At 52.2% G+C, this 15,225-nt stretch overlaps 1 protein-coding gene across 4 annotated transcripts in view; it reads left to right on the top strand.

Moving 5' to 3' along the window:
- The first annotated feature begins 825 nt into the window (after positions 1 to 825).
- TRAF3IP2 (TRAF3 interacting protein 2) overlaps positions 826 to 15,225 on the top strand; it is a 41,373-nt gene continuing 26,973 nt past the window's right edge. Inside the window, exons 1-3 of one of the 4 annotated variants that reach the window (XM_084889876.1) lie at positions 832 to 895; positions 986 to 1,159; positions 13,829 to 14,656. In XM_084889876.1, coding sequence (XP_084746002.1) covers positions 13,837 to 14,656 — 820 coding nt within the window. In that variant the 5' untranslated portion in view covers positions 832 to 895; positions 986 to 1,159; positions 13,829 to 13,836. Of the gene's footprint in view, positions 1,160 to 1,373; positions 1,797 to 5,711; positions 5,734 to 13,828; positions 14,657 to 15,225 lie in introns of those variants that run through there. The other 3 variants (XM_084889875.1, XM_084889877.1, XM_084889878.1) reach the window with 3 other exon arrangements.

The raw sequence follows: 15,225 nt of genomic DNA, 5'->3' as shown, positions 1-15,225 counted from the left end.
TTCTGAGACTCCAGCCACCGCAGTTTTCACCACACACCGCAGCCCTGGCCATCTTGTCTCCAGCATCCACTTCGGCAATAAATTCTGTAGGCTATTGGTTAAATAGGAGAAGGAAAAAATAAACTTGAGGTTATGAAAAATGCACACACATATGTGTGTGTGGTGGAGAGGGTTATTTACGGATTGATTTTAGAGAGAGAGGAAAGGAGTGAGAGTGAGAAATCAATTTGTTGTTCCACTTATTTGTGCATTCATTGGTTGATTCTTATACGTGTCCTGAGTCAATATCGAACCTGTAACATTTGTGTATCGGGACATCACTCTAACCAACTGAGCTACCCAGTCAGGGCTGTGTTTTCTTAAAAGCAGTTGTTTTTTCTCCTGGGCCCGGTGGTTTAGTTGGTTGGAGCATCATCCTGTACAACACAAGGTTTGGGGTTCGATTCCCAGTTAGGGCATAGACCTGCATTGCAGCTTTGATTCCCAATTGGAGTGTGGACAGGAGGCAACTGAATGAAGTTTCTCTCTCTCTTCCTCTCTCTCTAAAATCAATAAAATCGTGTCCTCTGGGCATAAAAAAAAGAAAACTAGTCATTTTTTCATGCCTGTCTCTGGGGCAGAGTGGGTGTGATTGGTGTGTGTGTGTACATGTGTATATGTGTATATGCACATGCCCGAGCTTACAGGGGTTGGGGTCAGCAAGGATGATGTTGCAAGCAGCTAGAAATACCAAGAAGCCCTTGCCTGACACTCCTCTCCTCATCTTCACACCCAAGTTCAACCCGCCCTCCCCGGGCACCTCTCAGGCTGGGGTGCAGCTAGCTAGAGGCCCGGGCTGCGGGACATCCCGGCAGATCCGGAGCCGCGTGGTGGAGGCAACCTTGCAGCCCAATTGGTCAGTGGTGGCCGTTTCTGGGGAATGAAGGAGGTTTCTGTTTTAAGAAATAAAGTGACTCCTCGCCGGCTGTTGATTCACTGCCCGCAGGGAGCGGTGCGAGCGGAGGCTTCCGAGCCCGTGGAGTGACATTTGCATACCCGTCCACTTCCTGCTCCGGAGCCGGTTCGGCCGCTTACCTGGGCGGCGGCGGCGGCGGCGGGAGCAGCAGGTGAGGCCGGGCGGAGCGCGACCACCTGCGGCCGGGCTGCCCGGCGCTGCCAGGTGAGTGATCAGACGGGTGTTCTGCCCAGCTGGCTCCTTCCCCCGACCCCTCCCCAAAGCCCGCGTCCTCCTGCCCTGGAATGGGGCCTCCCTCCCCCGCCTCCCTCTCCCCATCTCCCCACCTTCCACTGGTTTGGGGGGAAATGACAGCTCCGCCGGGCCAGGAGGGTGGGTTGGGGGTGGGTTAGGGATAGGTTAGCCTTGCAGGCCGGGCCGGGAGACGGAGTCTGCGGGCAGAGGCGCTCACACGGGCGGTTCGAAGCTGCCCGCGCCCCATGTGTGGGGAGCACGTCATGTCCCCACAAGTTGCGATGGAGCATGCAAGCCCCCCTTCCTCCCTCCGAGGAGAGCCGGGCAGGCGGAGGCTCCGTCCTTGGCTTCCAGCCCCGGGAGGCAGGCGTCTGTGGCCGAGGTGGGAGGGGAGCGCCCCAGGGCTCCGGAGCCCTGTGGCAGGCAGGGGGGACGGGAACACTCCGTTCTGGGGCCTGAGATGCAGCTCAGCCCCGTGCTGGCTCCCGGCCGCCCCCCAGCCCCTGTCCCCCGCCCTCCTCCCCTCCAACAGCCCAGGCGTCTGCTGGCCCTGCATCCAGCCTGCAGGGGGAAAACAGCAGGAAATGCTATTACTTTATCTGAGAAGGTAATCAAGCTCCACGGGTCTTTTAAGTGTAAGACGGTCTCTTGGAATAAGGGGTTATCTTTAAAATGAGCAGGGGGGAAAAAAAAGAAAAAGAAAGAAAGAAAATAATGAATAATAACAAAAAGAGGACAAAAAAAAAATTTGGTTCCAAGTTCTCCTCCACGTCTTGCTGGTTCTGAGTCTTGGGCAATTCACTTCGGTCTCCCCAGGCCTGGATTTCTTCATCAATAAAACGTGTGGGGCTGAGGGGTGGTGGTGGTGGTGGTGGTGGTGGTGGCGAACAAGCATGATTTTGTCTAAATTCCTTTCTAATAAAATAAAACTAGGGTAATGGGAATCCCACCAGGGAGCCGTGATGGGTGGTCTTGTTTACGGCTTCTTCAAATCTATTAATTTTTACCTCCTGCTGCCGGATGGTTCGTCCCTGGAGTAAAAGGATGTTCCTAAATCCTTTCCGACCCCCTGGCCCCCCATGATACTATCAGACACCTCCTCGGTGCTCAGGATCCTTCCCCACAAGCTGCTTTTATTTCTGTGTCCTTCCTCTGCTCTCAAGCCAAGAGGTAATAAACCCGTGGTCTGGGGTGTGAGGCTTTGAGAAAGCTGGGCGGCCACAGGGCTCCGCGGGAGGGCTGCCTGGAATCGAGGCAGCCATAGAAGAAAGCAGGGGATTTCTGGAATTAGTTCATATCCCACGCGGGTGACGCAGAAAGAGCTGCCCTGAGCACGAGCCCAGAGTGGAGGCGGGCCGGAGAGCTGGCAGCGGGGCCTGGCTCCCGAGGCTGCTGCGTTGCTGGGAACCCCTCCCGGGCAGGCCAGTCACTGTGTGGGGGGGCCCTCCTGGGAGCAGAAAGGAAGCCGCTAAGCACATCCTGATACCATGTAAGGGTGATGACTCCGACGGGACCCACAGAATCCTCACCCTTTTCCAAACCACTCCTTCTTGTTGTCGTTACTGTTTCTTTTGGGCAGCGACTCTGTCAGACCAGTTCTGACAGGCCGTGGCGGACTGGGATGGCTGACTCAGGGCTTCTGGTGTTGCTCAACCGTTTCTGTGGACTCTCCAGGCCCCGGTACAGTCCTCGTCCTGCTTTTAAATGGCTCTCCCTGTCCCCCTGGGAGGAGAGGTCGGGAATTGCAAGATGTTCCCCTTGTGACCAGGGACTGATTTTATTTTCAGTGATGCTCCGATATCTGAAATCAGGCTAACTGTGGTTCGGCCGCCAGCCTCGTTTTGATCCAGGGAGACCACCCACCGCTATTCTTAATCCGGGTGGCAGCTCCAAGGCAGTGGCGGAGCCTGAGGGGCTGGACCATGCAGCCCTTCTGCTCATTGCGTGGGGCGGGCGGGCAGACGAGAAGGGAAGTCTGGGCAGTGAACCAGCTGGTCCAGGAAAAGGCTCCCAACTCAGGGACACTCACTTCTGGAGGGTGCAAAGCCTGCTTCTCTCAGGATTAAGGAGTTGGTGACTTTAAAATGCCCTAAAAATAAAAGGACCCCTGGCCAAGGTGGCTCTGTTGGTTGGAGCTTCGTCCTGTGCGCCAAAAGCTGGAGGCGGTTCCGGTCAGGGCACATACCTGGGTGTGTGTGGCAGGCAGCCAATGGTGTTTCTCTCTCTCTTTCCCTCTCTTTTTCTCTCTCTCTCCCCCTACCTCTCTCTTAAATCAATTTTAAAATAAATAAAAATGAGAAATTAAATTCAGTGGAAATAAAAGGAAGAGAAGGCAGTCCTGTTTGCAGGCTTTCTTTAGCCGGCACTCGGAAAGATAGCGTAGGCGGGTAGTTTGTCTAGATGAAAGCAAGGTGTTTTTACACATCGTAGAATCGAGATCTCAGAAATATCTTGAATTCAAATCATTTTTTCTGCTCCGGGCAATGTTAGATTGGCCTTTAAAAACATGACATGAACTGGAGACAACCGATGTAGCCAAGGGCACCAATGAGGCGCTTGAAATTCCTTTCGGATCCCATGAAATGACCCCTCATGGTTGATCACATTTCTTTATCGAAACAACCCTGCAGTCTCCGGTGCAAAGGCATCGGAGGATCGGAACCAAGAAGCCCCCACCGTGGGCCTCTCTCATTTCTTCCCCGGGAATTGTCACCAAGTCATTTTTAGTTCCTGAAACCCAGGCTGTCCTTTCTCCCTCTGACATTCTTTGTGTCTCTGGCCCAGCAGGCCTCCTGCTCTGCCACATGTGCTTCTGTGTCTGAGTGCTCGGCTTGCTCCGTGCGCGTGTGTGTGTGTGTGTGTGTGTGTGCAGATGTGTACACAGTGTGTGTGTGTGTGTGCGTGTGCGCGCGCGCAGATGTGTACACATTGTGTGTGTGTGCGTGTGTGCAGATGTGTACACAGTGTGTGTGTGTGTGCGTGTGTGCAGATGTGTACACAGTGTGTGTGTGTGTGTGTGTGTGTGTGAGCGCGCGTGCGCGCGCAGATGTGGGCGCAGACCTTCCAAGAGACCAGAAGTTATAAACTGGCCAGGGGAGGTGAGTGGGCTCTCATCCCCTGTGACCCATTGAGCTGTGCCAGTTTGGCTGGGTTCCCTGACAAGGCAGCTGGAATCAAGCTATTTGGAACTGAGGAGGCCCCAGCCTGCGTGTCTCCCTCCCTTCCAATCCACAGACCCGGCCGGCTGGGGTCTCAGCAGCTCCTTCGTGAAGGAAACTCAGCTCTTCTCCCCTCGCGGTTTTCCTGTGCTCAGGTTTCAGGTGTTTTTCCTTCTTCCCCTCCCAGGGTCACCAGGTCTCCTTCAGTCCCTGAATTCGCTCTCCCCTCTGTGATGTCTGCTCAGACTCTGCCTGGCTTACCAGCTGACCTCTAACACTTACTTGGATTCGCTCTTTCCTTTCCTTCCAACTGCCACTTCTCACACCCACAAATACATAAAAATCGCAAGTTAAATGTCTCCCACAGCCCTGGCTGGTTTGGCTCAATGGATAGAGCGTCCACCTTCGGACTGAAGGGTCCCAGGTTCAGTTCTAGCCAGGGGGCACATGTCTGGGTTTCGAGCTTGATCCCCAGTAGAGGGCACACAGGAGGCAGCCAATCAATGATTCTTTCTCATCGTTAATGTTTCTATCTCTCTCTCCCTTCCACTCTAAAATCGATAAAATATATTTTTTTTAAAAATGTCTCCTACACCAACAAAGGTTACATTTTTATAAATGTCCTTCAAGCTTTCTCCGCTTTCCTTGTTTCTCTCTCTTCTCTTCTGTTCTCCTTTCTTCCTTCCCATCCCTTCCTCTTTCTCTGCTGATTTTTCCCTTCTGCCCCTTCTTCTTCACTCTGGGTCCTGGAGTGAATTAAAAATCACAAATGTGCAGGTAGAGAAGACTTCTTATCTGAAACAAGCAAACAAACAAACAAACACCCCCTGGGCTGTTTCGAGGTTGTTCTCTAAATGTTTATCGCCGGGGTCCAACGTGGCATAGGCAGCCGTGCCCAGCAGCCCCTCGCCTCCCTGTCTGACAGCTCAGGGGAGTTCCAGGGCCGACTTCTTCAATCAGGCCTGGTCACACTGCGCTGCCCTCAGCCCGACGCTGAGTCGTCCTGCGCAGGGTCTGGACAAGGGCCAGCGAATGTTCCCTGGTCTCCAGGGCTCACCACTGCTTCTAATCCTCTGGCAAACCAAGTGGAAGAACTGTTCTGTCTGGGAAATTCTGCAAGTAAACTTGGACGTATTTATTCACTGGAATTTGTCCCTGAGCCAAACAGTTCACTCTAAACCGACTGACTTCCACTAAGCAAGCCGATGTCATGAAAGTTTGCATGCATTTGGACAGTAAACAAAGAACATCAACGAGTTTATTTTTTTATTAAATCCATGACTTTTAGACATAAAAAGACTACTCCCTTGGGAAGGAAGGAAGACCTGGAGTGTCTGTAATTAAAAGTATTTGCAACTGGATCCGAGGATCCTCCTCGCTATATATGTATGTATTTATTTTTAAAGTCCACCTGAAATATTCATGCTCTTTGTGACCCTATTGTTGACCCAAAAGAATGCTTTAAAAAAAATCCGAGCAGCTGGTGAACAGCCGCAGGCCTTGATGGTGTGGAGCTGGTGATGTGGTTTATTAATTACCCAGGCAGCACGCTGCTGCCCTTCCTCTGTGTCTGGCTCTGCTATTTGTCTTCTTCCGGGGACATAACACCTTCATTAAATCCCATCCGTCCTTGCCTCGGAGGCATTCCCAGGAAGATGCCCCCTCTCCGGCTGCCTCACCATTTATCACCACCCTTTGTTTGTGCTCTGTCAACCAGTTTCCAATTTATTTTGAATTCAGTTTATGATTAAAATTTAATGAGATCCAATCAAGTGCTTTTCTCCAATCAAGATGCCCATGCAGCCTCATCCATACCCTCTATTGTCACGGCCAGAAGGAAAGCCAGCCCAGATTTGCAGCCTGGCGATTCGTTGTAGCACACGGGTGCCTGTATCCATCCACACCTCCTCACCTTCAAGGTGAGTGGTGCTAAACCAGGTCCATTTCAGAGGCGCCCCTGCCCCCTTCGCCCCGCCCAATAGCTGCACAAAGTAATGCTTCCAAATGAGAACATGGGTAAGTGCACAGGCTCTGCTGCTGAACTGCTTGCATTGGAATCCTGTCTCTGCTGCTTGCTGGCCATGTGACCTTAGGAAAGTCACTTAACCTCCTTGGGCCTCAGTTTCCCCATCTGTAAAATGGGGCTGACGATAGCGCCTACCAAATAGGGTGGCTGTGAGGGTGAAATAAGTCAATACGTGTAAAACACTAGTAAATGTATTTGGTGCATAGTAGATATCCAATGAAGAGAAGCAATTATGACTAACAAAGCATTAGGTTTCTTATGTATATCCTTTACGTGAGGTGTGTATTTTGATTTAACAGCCTAGTCCTGTGGTCGCTGGCCCTTTGAGTGTGGCTTTTCCACAAAATACCACGGCCTGGGCGAATCTGTTTTGAGGAAGTGGCGTTAGAAGAAGTTTAAATTTTAAACATTTGGCTCTCAAAAGAAATTTCAGTTGTTGTACTGTTGATATATTTGGCCCTGTTGACTAATGAGTTTGTCACCCACTGGCCTAGTCTATATCAGAGTTTGGTAAACTACAACCCACAGGCCAAAAGTGGCCCATAGTCCTTTATGTACTAACTGAAGTCTCACTAAAAATTGTTTTCATATTTTCAGAGGGCTGTTTGAAAACAAACCAACCCCCAAAGGCAGAGTATGAGACATATATGGTCCACAAAGCATGAACTGTGTACATCTGGACCCTAAGAGAAAAGCCCCAATCTATGTGACTTCAGTGGGAAGAGTTAGGAGATGTATAGGCTGGATTCAGCTTTGACTAGGAAAGCTACTTAATGGGTCCCTGTCTATGGCATAGGATGGCAAAGTGATACCAAGTACACCGCCCATAATCCAACAACTTGTTTTAAGGACCAAGGGAGATATGTATCAAATGTGCCCGAAATATACATTGATTAAAAAAGATTTGTCTCCATACATCATGTTTATATGCTACTAGCAGCTCATTGCTTCCACGGGAGCCATGCTGCTTCCATGGGAGGTGGGCTTGCCATCTCCTCTCTGGGCCTGTGCTCGGCCATGGAGGCTGCAGGCCAGCCCCCCTGTCCCCCAGAGGCCTCGGTTGATCCGTGCCCGCTGCCCAGAGGCCCTCTGTGGGGCCCGGGCAGAATGGTTACCTTGCTGCCATGGCAACAAAGCAAGCATTCCGCCAGGCCGCTCACATTGCCCACTCTCAGTGGCCACCCCTCAGGACTGGGGGATTCTGGCGAGGCTCAGGAAACTGGATGCCGCCATCTTTGTGACAGAGTGACAGTTAATTTGCATATTACCCTTTCATTAGATAGGATTGCCAGTGCACATCATATGTACTGGCCAGTCAGTCGGGTAGTCAGACAATTGGACTGAAGGTCACTTAGCCTTTTATATATAGAGAGTGTTAGCATCCAGGTATAAAACCAGTGAACACAGTGTAGAAATAATAATTTTGCCAAAACCGGTTTAGCTCAGTGGATAGAGTGTCGGCCTGCGGACTGAAGGGTCCCAGGTTCGATTCTGGTCAGGGGAATGTACCTGGGTTGCGGGCACATCCCCGGTGGGTGGTGTGCAGGAGGCGGCTGATCGGTGATTCTCTCTCATCTGTGTTTCTGACTCTCTGTTCCTCTCTCTTCTTCTCTGTAAAAAAAAACAATAAAATATATTTTAAAAAAATAATAATTTTCCTAAGGTCCATGTGACCTTAGGAAAGTTACTAAACCTCCTCGTGCCTCAGTTTCCCCATCCGTAAAATGTGGCTGGCAACAGTACCTATCAAACAGGGTGGCTGTGAACGTGTTGTAAAAATAACAACAAAATGACTTTTTATTTTTTGAGAGCTTGAAACGGTTCAGGCCCTGCAGTCAGCACTTTGTTTACATTTTCCTCTAACCTCACAAATGCCTAGGGAGCAGGTGTTGCTCGTTTCCCCCAGAAACAGAGGAGAAGAATGAGGCCCAGAGAAGTTAAGCAATTTTCTCAAGTTCACACGTCTAACCATGCAGCTGGCGGAGGAATGGTTTAGACCTAGGGAGGTTGACTCTGGGGCCTGTGCGCTGACATACACATATTTCCCCGCATTCTAGAACCATGTGTTGACTCGGGGCAAGCCCATCTGGAAGACAGCAGGCGCGGTTAACTGTGAATGTGCACGGCTTGTTTCCCACACGGGCCAGGCGGGGGCTGGTGGGCATGCCGAAAGGGCGTGGGAGGATGCGAGGAAAGAAGCTTTTCGATGAACTGTGAGAGCAGAAAGTTCGTGTTGTGAGGACTAAGAGGCTCCATTTCAAGAGGTGAATATAATTTACGTCAGGGTGTCCTGAAAGGGAAAATGAGTGCTGGGAACAGACATCAGGAGTTGGAGGCTGCTCAGTGGGTTTGAGAGAATGGGAGAGGGTGAGGGTGAGGGAGAGGGAGGGAGGGAGGGAGAGAATGGAAAATTCTATGACAGCGACACCAGGGAGCATTGTCACATGGGATGTTAAATCGGCTGCCATCTGGGGTAAGATCTTATCTGCAGATCCAGGGCAGAGGAGCAGAGCTAAGAGGAGGGTCCCAGGTCCGAGGCCAAAAGGAAGCCACAGAGAGAGACCTGGGCAGAGAAAATGGGCAGAGGGATTTGCAGAAAAGTGGGGTCAGAATCCAAGCGTTAGCACCACAGCTCACAGCCCAAAGAGCAGTGGGTTCCCGAGGACGAAAACAGTGTCTCTCGGGTCAGCTCAGAGAACGTCAGAACCACACAGCTGTATCAGCCCAGCTGTGTGTGCTTGGGACTGGCCTGCGTCCCTAGCTTGTGCCCACCCCATCCCCACCTGGGACAAGCTCTCCCTCTCCTGGGTGGTCTCAGCACGGCCTCATTCCCACCGGTTCTAATCTCTGTGAACATCAGAATCACTAGTAGAGCTTCTTTTTTCTCTCTGTCTCTTTTCCAATCCTTTAAGTAGATGCATAGACACTCGTACAAAATTTAAAAGGTATGAAATGCTCGGAAAAGCAAGACCCCCTCCGGCCCCTGCTCCCAGCCATCCAGGTCCTTTGCAGAGGCGACCGCCGTGCGGGATTCTGACGGGGCAGTGTGCGCACACACAGCTCAGAGCGTGCAAAGGGGAGCGTGCTCTGCCTCCTGCTCTTCGCCTTTTTAACTCCACAGTAAATCTTGGGAGACAGTTCCACACCGGTTCGCACAGCCCTTTCTCGGTCTTTTTGAGAAGACACAGTGTTCATTGTACGGCTGGACCACAGTGTAAAACATCAGACCCTTTTTGGGCATGTGGCTTGCTTCTGCTCTTTGCTGCATCGCCTGTCCTCACGGCCTCTCCATTTCACAGGACTTCATTTCACCTATCCCCGGAGAGGAAATTCTTAGAAGTGAAATGACTAGGTCAAAGGGCAGCTGGTGACTGCCAAATCGTACAGGTTACACTCCCCTTGGCAAAGTATGAAAGAACCTTTTCCCCAGCGGGACTCCAACAAAAATACACAGGAGCCCCGGCCCCATCTCGGCATCTTGGGTGTGGGGCCGGGGCCCCTGTGCTGTGGCTCAGAAAGAGGATCTGAGCGGGAAGCCCCCTTGGGCTCCTGCCCACCCCCAGCCTCTCCCTTCCCGCAGGGATTTGCCGCGGTGAGGCAGGCGAGACCTCCAGGCCCCACAGGCTCAGCGTCTCCCAGGCTTCGGAGCTCAGCATTCGTGTCGGGGTGATGCCAGCAGGGGAGCTCGCGGGGTCCTGACTGGCAGGTCTCCTGCCCCCACTGTAATCCAAGTGTCACCCTTGTTAGCTGGGGACTGGAGCACAGGCCTTGCTTGATTACAACCATGTGGACATCATATGGAGACATTTTGGAATAAAACAGGGGAAAATGGAAATGGTTAGAAGTGGCGATGTAACTGAGGGACTTTTTTTTTTTTAATATGTAGTCTTTTTATAATATTGACATTAAGACCAACAAATAAAACTACCAAGAGCTGGAACCACAACACAACCCATTACCCCGCCAGGGTCCTCTGATGTGGCATTTTTGTGTAATTGTTCTGTGTGACACCCTCAGGAGGGTCCAGGGCTGGGAGGCACCCACCTCCCAGGTGCAGGCCTGCCCCACCCTCTGCTGTTCTGGGCGAAGCTCTGAGGAGACGTGACTAGACCAGCTGCCTTGCCGTCACATATTCCTGCCACGCTGGGCAGTAGAATGACCTTTATTCTGTAAGAGCTATTGTGATCAACTCTGCCCATGGGTGGACCTCTTCGGCATGGCCCAGGCCTACCTTGGGGCCTGACACTGAGTGGGCACTTAATAAAATAGTAGAGAGAGAGAAAGCGAGGAAGGGGGAAGGGTACCCATGTGGTATAATTTAACAAACCCTGGGGACTTGGCACACCCAATACTCTCACGGAGCCTGACATTCTCACTTTTCCTGATGCTGCCAGCTTGATGGGTCTGCCACCTCTTCAAAACGGGCATCCATCATTGATGCACTCAACAAATATTTATTGAGCACCTACTGTGTGTCAGGTACAGTTCTAGGCACTAAGAATATAGCTGTGAATAGATCAGTCAAAAAATTACACTTTTCCCCTAGCTGGTTTGGCTCAATGGATAGAGCATCAGCCTGCGGACTGAGGGGGTCTCAGGTTCGATTCCAGCCAAGGCCCCATGCCTGGGTTGTGGGCTCCATCCCCAGCCGGGGGCATGCAGGAGGCAGCCAATCCATGATTCTCTCTTATCATTGATGTTTCTATCTCTCTCTCCCTCTCTCTTCCTCTCTAAAATCAATAATATATATATATATATATATTTAAATCACACTTTTAAAGTGTGAACTTTAAATTTTTTGGGGGGATGACAAACAAAGAACGTATGAGACATTTGTATTTATAATACACATCTTGTAGTATCTACGATGAGGATAACTGCTAGAGAGGACAGAACAGCAGGGAGGAGAGTGACAGGGGCAGGTGAAGAATTCAGAGAGGACAGCCAGGGAGACCTCCCTGAGAGTGACAGCTGAGGAAGGACCTAAGGGGAGAGGAGGGAAGCCATGCAGGCAGGTGGGGGAGAGTGTTCTGAGAAGCAGGAACAGCGCAAAGGCCCTGGGGTAAGGCCTTTGGTTTCCTGTTACTCGTTTTGTCTCTTGATCTGGATCACAAGGCAGGGAGATGTGTTATACGTCTCTAGAAATGATTTTGAGTATCTTTTGCTCCATGCCCATTTGTGCTCTTGAATAGACATTACATTGTAAATAATAATAATAATAACAATTCAGTGTATGCCTACGGAGGACACCCAGCTTAGAGTTGGACACGTAGCAGGTTTCACTAATTATTTGCTGTTTGGATATTTGATAGGAATATGTTTAAAATATCAGGGTCCTTTTTTTAAAGGTTTGTTAACCCCATAGTTTTACTTGACAAGAATCGAACCCAGGACCCTTCAGTCCAAAGGCTGAGGCTCTATCCACTGAGCCAAACCGGTTAAGGCCATTCCAGACCAGTTTTAACTGCAGAATCCCCACCGTAAGCTGGGCCTCAGGTTCCCAGTTCTGTGAGATGTCGGCACCTGTCACCTTTTTGTACTGGCTCCCTCCCGCTCCCCAACAGCTCCTCCTGCTAGAAGAGCAGAATCCATGGCTTTTGTTGTTGTTTAGGGAAGCACTTGTGAGGTTTTCACACTTGAAAACCCACGGGGATCATCCACCGTGGTACCTGAAGTGTGGGTGATGAGAGAGAACCGAGTTGCAAGAAAGGGTTGACATACTCCTGTCCTCTTGCTGGTTGGCTCACCCGATGCCTCTGTGCCATCCATTCGGCTGTGCGCCCACGGGTGCCAGCAGGAGGTCACACAGCACTCAGCCAACCCTCAGAACACGCGTGTGTTTCCTGACCCGCCGAAGAGCACGTTGGATGGCCCCTCCAGTTTCATAGGAACATTGTAAGAAAGGAAGGAAAACTAGCTGAGATGTGTGAGCTCTGGGGAGGTCCCCATTGGTTTGGGGAGGTCCCTAATCCATGTGGATAGTGATGAGGTCTCTTTTCTGCAAAGCCCAGGGGGCAGGGACACACACAGCCTAGAGAGCAGCCTGGAAAGGGGACAGGAGGGAAAGGGGAAACTAAGGCAGGAGGGAGGGCCTGTCCGGAATGAGAGGCGGACGTTTTCGGCTGAGCCAGAGAACAGGTCAGAGGTTGTTGGCAGCAGATGGGTGCGTTTGTTGCCAAGTGCGGGCGCAGAGAGGTGCCCGGAGCATTTGGCACTCGGCGGAGAAGCCGGCCGAGGCGCCTTCCCGCAGACAGGGAGGATCCGTGCGGGGGAAGGTGCCGGGCCACCGCCGCTCCGAGGGGGCATTTGAAAGTGCATGCCGTCTTGTTGCCATGCGGTTGGACACAGGGCTCCGGAAAAGGCAAATTCCTGTTTTTCAACATTTGGTTTAGAACAATGGTCGGTGCACAGCGTGGCTGTAGGCACGGTGAGCCCTCAGTGAATGTTTGCAGTTGAAATGATCCTCGGATTCAAAATAGGAATTTCAAAGCCCACCCCGGCCGGCAACGCCCCTTTCTCTGCATGGTGTTCGAGGTCCCCCCTGTTCAAGGCCTGCACCCAGCAGACCGCTGAGATTGGTTGTTTTTCTTTCTCCTTCCCTCCCACTACCCCTGCTCTGGAGCCACCTACAGACCTCCTGTCACTCCCCCCCCTTCCCCTGGAGCCTAGGCATGGGGGGGGGGGGGTCTCATCTCAGCCAGTAAGGGGGGAGGGGGGCTAATTGTCTTTCTCCTTCCGTCATATTGACGAAGAGCTCAGTTTCTCCAGGTGAAACCTGTGTCCCCTGGGCTGTGGGCTGCGTGGCCCGTGGGCTGAAGGCTAGTTTAGCCAACTCTGGCCGGCCCGGCACAGCCCTGGTCATAGTGACATCCGCTGGCTTCCAGGCAGGCACAGGGCCCCAGGAAAGTAAATCCGCTCAATAGCTCGGGTGGAAAATGTCACTATGACCTTTCTGTCAGTGCTTTTAAACACGGGCTTTTAAAAAAAATTATTATTTTTTTTATTGTTTGGCAATAAAACCTCTCCCTCTCACATCTCTTCCCAGCTTCGTTCCATCCTCAGAGACCACAGGGTAGCGGTGTCCTGTGTTCCCTCCTCACGTGTTACACATCCGCAGGCGCCCACGGGGCGGCCGCACCGGGTTCAGGACCTTCCTCGGTCCTTGGCCTTTGATGTTCCTCTGTGCCTCCCCCTGGTGCCGTCTGCCACATGACGGTCCCGTCACATGCGTGGAATCGCCTTCCAGATAAAAATATCCTAAAGAGTGCGAGCGCCCTTGCCTGCAGGATCAGTAAACAGCTCCCTGGGACCGGGGCCCTGCCAGCACAGTTGGTGTCACACCACCGTTAATCTAAGCCATCCCTTCGGCGGCGAGGTCCCTTAAGGCCACAAAGGAGGCATTCCAAAAAAAAGGATCCGTCTCCTTAGGCGGCGGCCTGTTTTCTCTCGTTTCAGAAACTACCATGAGCCGAAGCATCCCGGTGGAGGTTGATGAATCAGAGCCGTACCCAAGTTCGTTACTGAACCCCATCCCAGAGTATGCCCTGCAGGAGGGGTCAGAACCCCTTGATCCCAACGTGAGGCACATGGCACCCAACGGCTCGTCTGCACCCCAAACCCCTCCCCGTTCCTCCGAAGACTTTTCTCAGGATCCCCCTCTCCTGCAACTGGCAAACCACCGGCGGCCGGTGTCCCGGCACATGGCCTGCCTGCGCACCAAAGTCCTGGAGGAGAGTGAGGACAGCTTCTGGAGGAGACACGCGGACCCGGGCGGAGACCTGCCCTCGGACCCCTCTGCGGCCGGCGAGGCTGTGGTTGCTGCCTTCTCCCCAGAGCACCACCGGTTTTCGTTTAGGGAAAAGCGAAATCAATGGCTGGGATCTGCGCTCTCAGCAGCTTCTCCCGACACTGGCCACGGCTCAGGCAAGTCGGACCGACATTCACCTAATGCCTTAGCAGACTCCTCAGGCAGCAGCCAAGAGATGGTGCAGCGGCCCCGGCCCCACAGGCACCGAGCGGCCCCAGACCTGCCCACCATAGACACGGGGTACAATTCCCAGCCCCAAGACGTCCTGGGCATCAGGCAGCTGGAGAGGCCCCTGCCCCTCACTTCCATGTGCGACCCCCAGGACCTCCCCAGGCCTCTCCGGTCCAGGGAGTACCGTCCGGGTGAACCTCAGAGGCACCCGGCCTGTGCGCAGATGCTGCCTCCACACCTCTCCCCGCGTGCTCCGTGGAACCATCAGCACCAGCGCCCGGGAGGGCCCGTTCACCAGGTGCCATGTAAGTGAGCTTTCCCTCCTCTGGACATTCTGGGCTGGGCCACAAAGTAAATGGGGATCCCAGGTCAGTGCCCCGTGACCACAGATCAGCAGACAGGTCGGGTAGGATGTAGGAGGGCATTTTGCTTCCCGTAGGGCTGTGTGTGTGTGTGTGTGTGTGTGTGTGGTGGGATATTCAAGAGGCTTTGAAAGAATGCTTTATCTTGGCCCAAAACCTGTCCCACTTGGAAGCGGCTTCTCTCGGTACCTTTTAGGACAGAAAAGATTCCTCTGTGCAGTTAATTTAACTGAAACCGGCCTACAGGCAAGAGAGGAACTAATGGGCTTCTATAAAATGTACTTGTTGCCCTAATTCTTGGGCATCCGAATTCTTCCTTCTCTGCATGCTTCCTCCCCATCTTAGATTTGGCAGAGAAAGGGGCCTTTAGTTAAAAAAAAAAAAAAGAAAAGAAAAAAAAACCAGAATGTGCCAGAATGTCACTGAGACTCTGGATTCATGCCATTACATGGAGATCAAATTGCTCCTGTGATTCTGCTGCTTGAATCCCTTTGGAGGCCTGAGCCATCTGC

The sequence above is a fragment of the Pipistrellus hanaki genome (assembly GCF_964339955.1).
Source record: "Pipistrellus hanaki genome assembly, chromosome: 7".
NCBI classification, from domain to species: Eukaryota; Metazoa; Chordata; class Mammalia; order Chiroptera; family Vespertilionidae; genus Pipistrellus; species Pipistrellus hanaki.
This window is presented reverse-complemented; position numbering and strand designations above follow the sequence as displayed.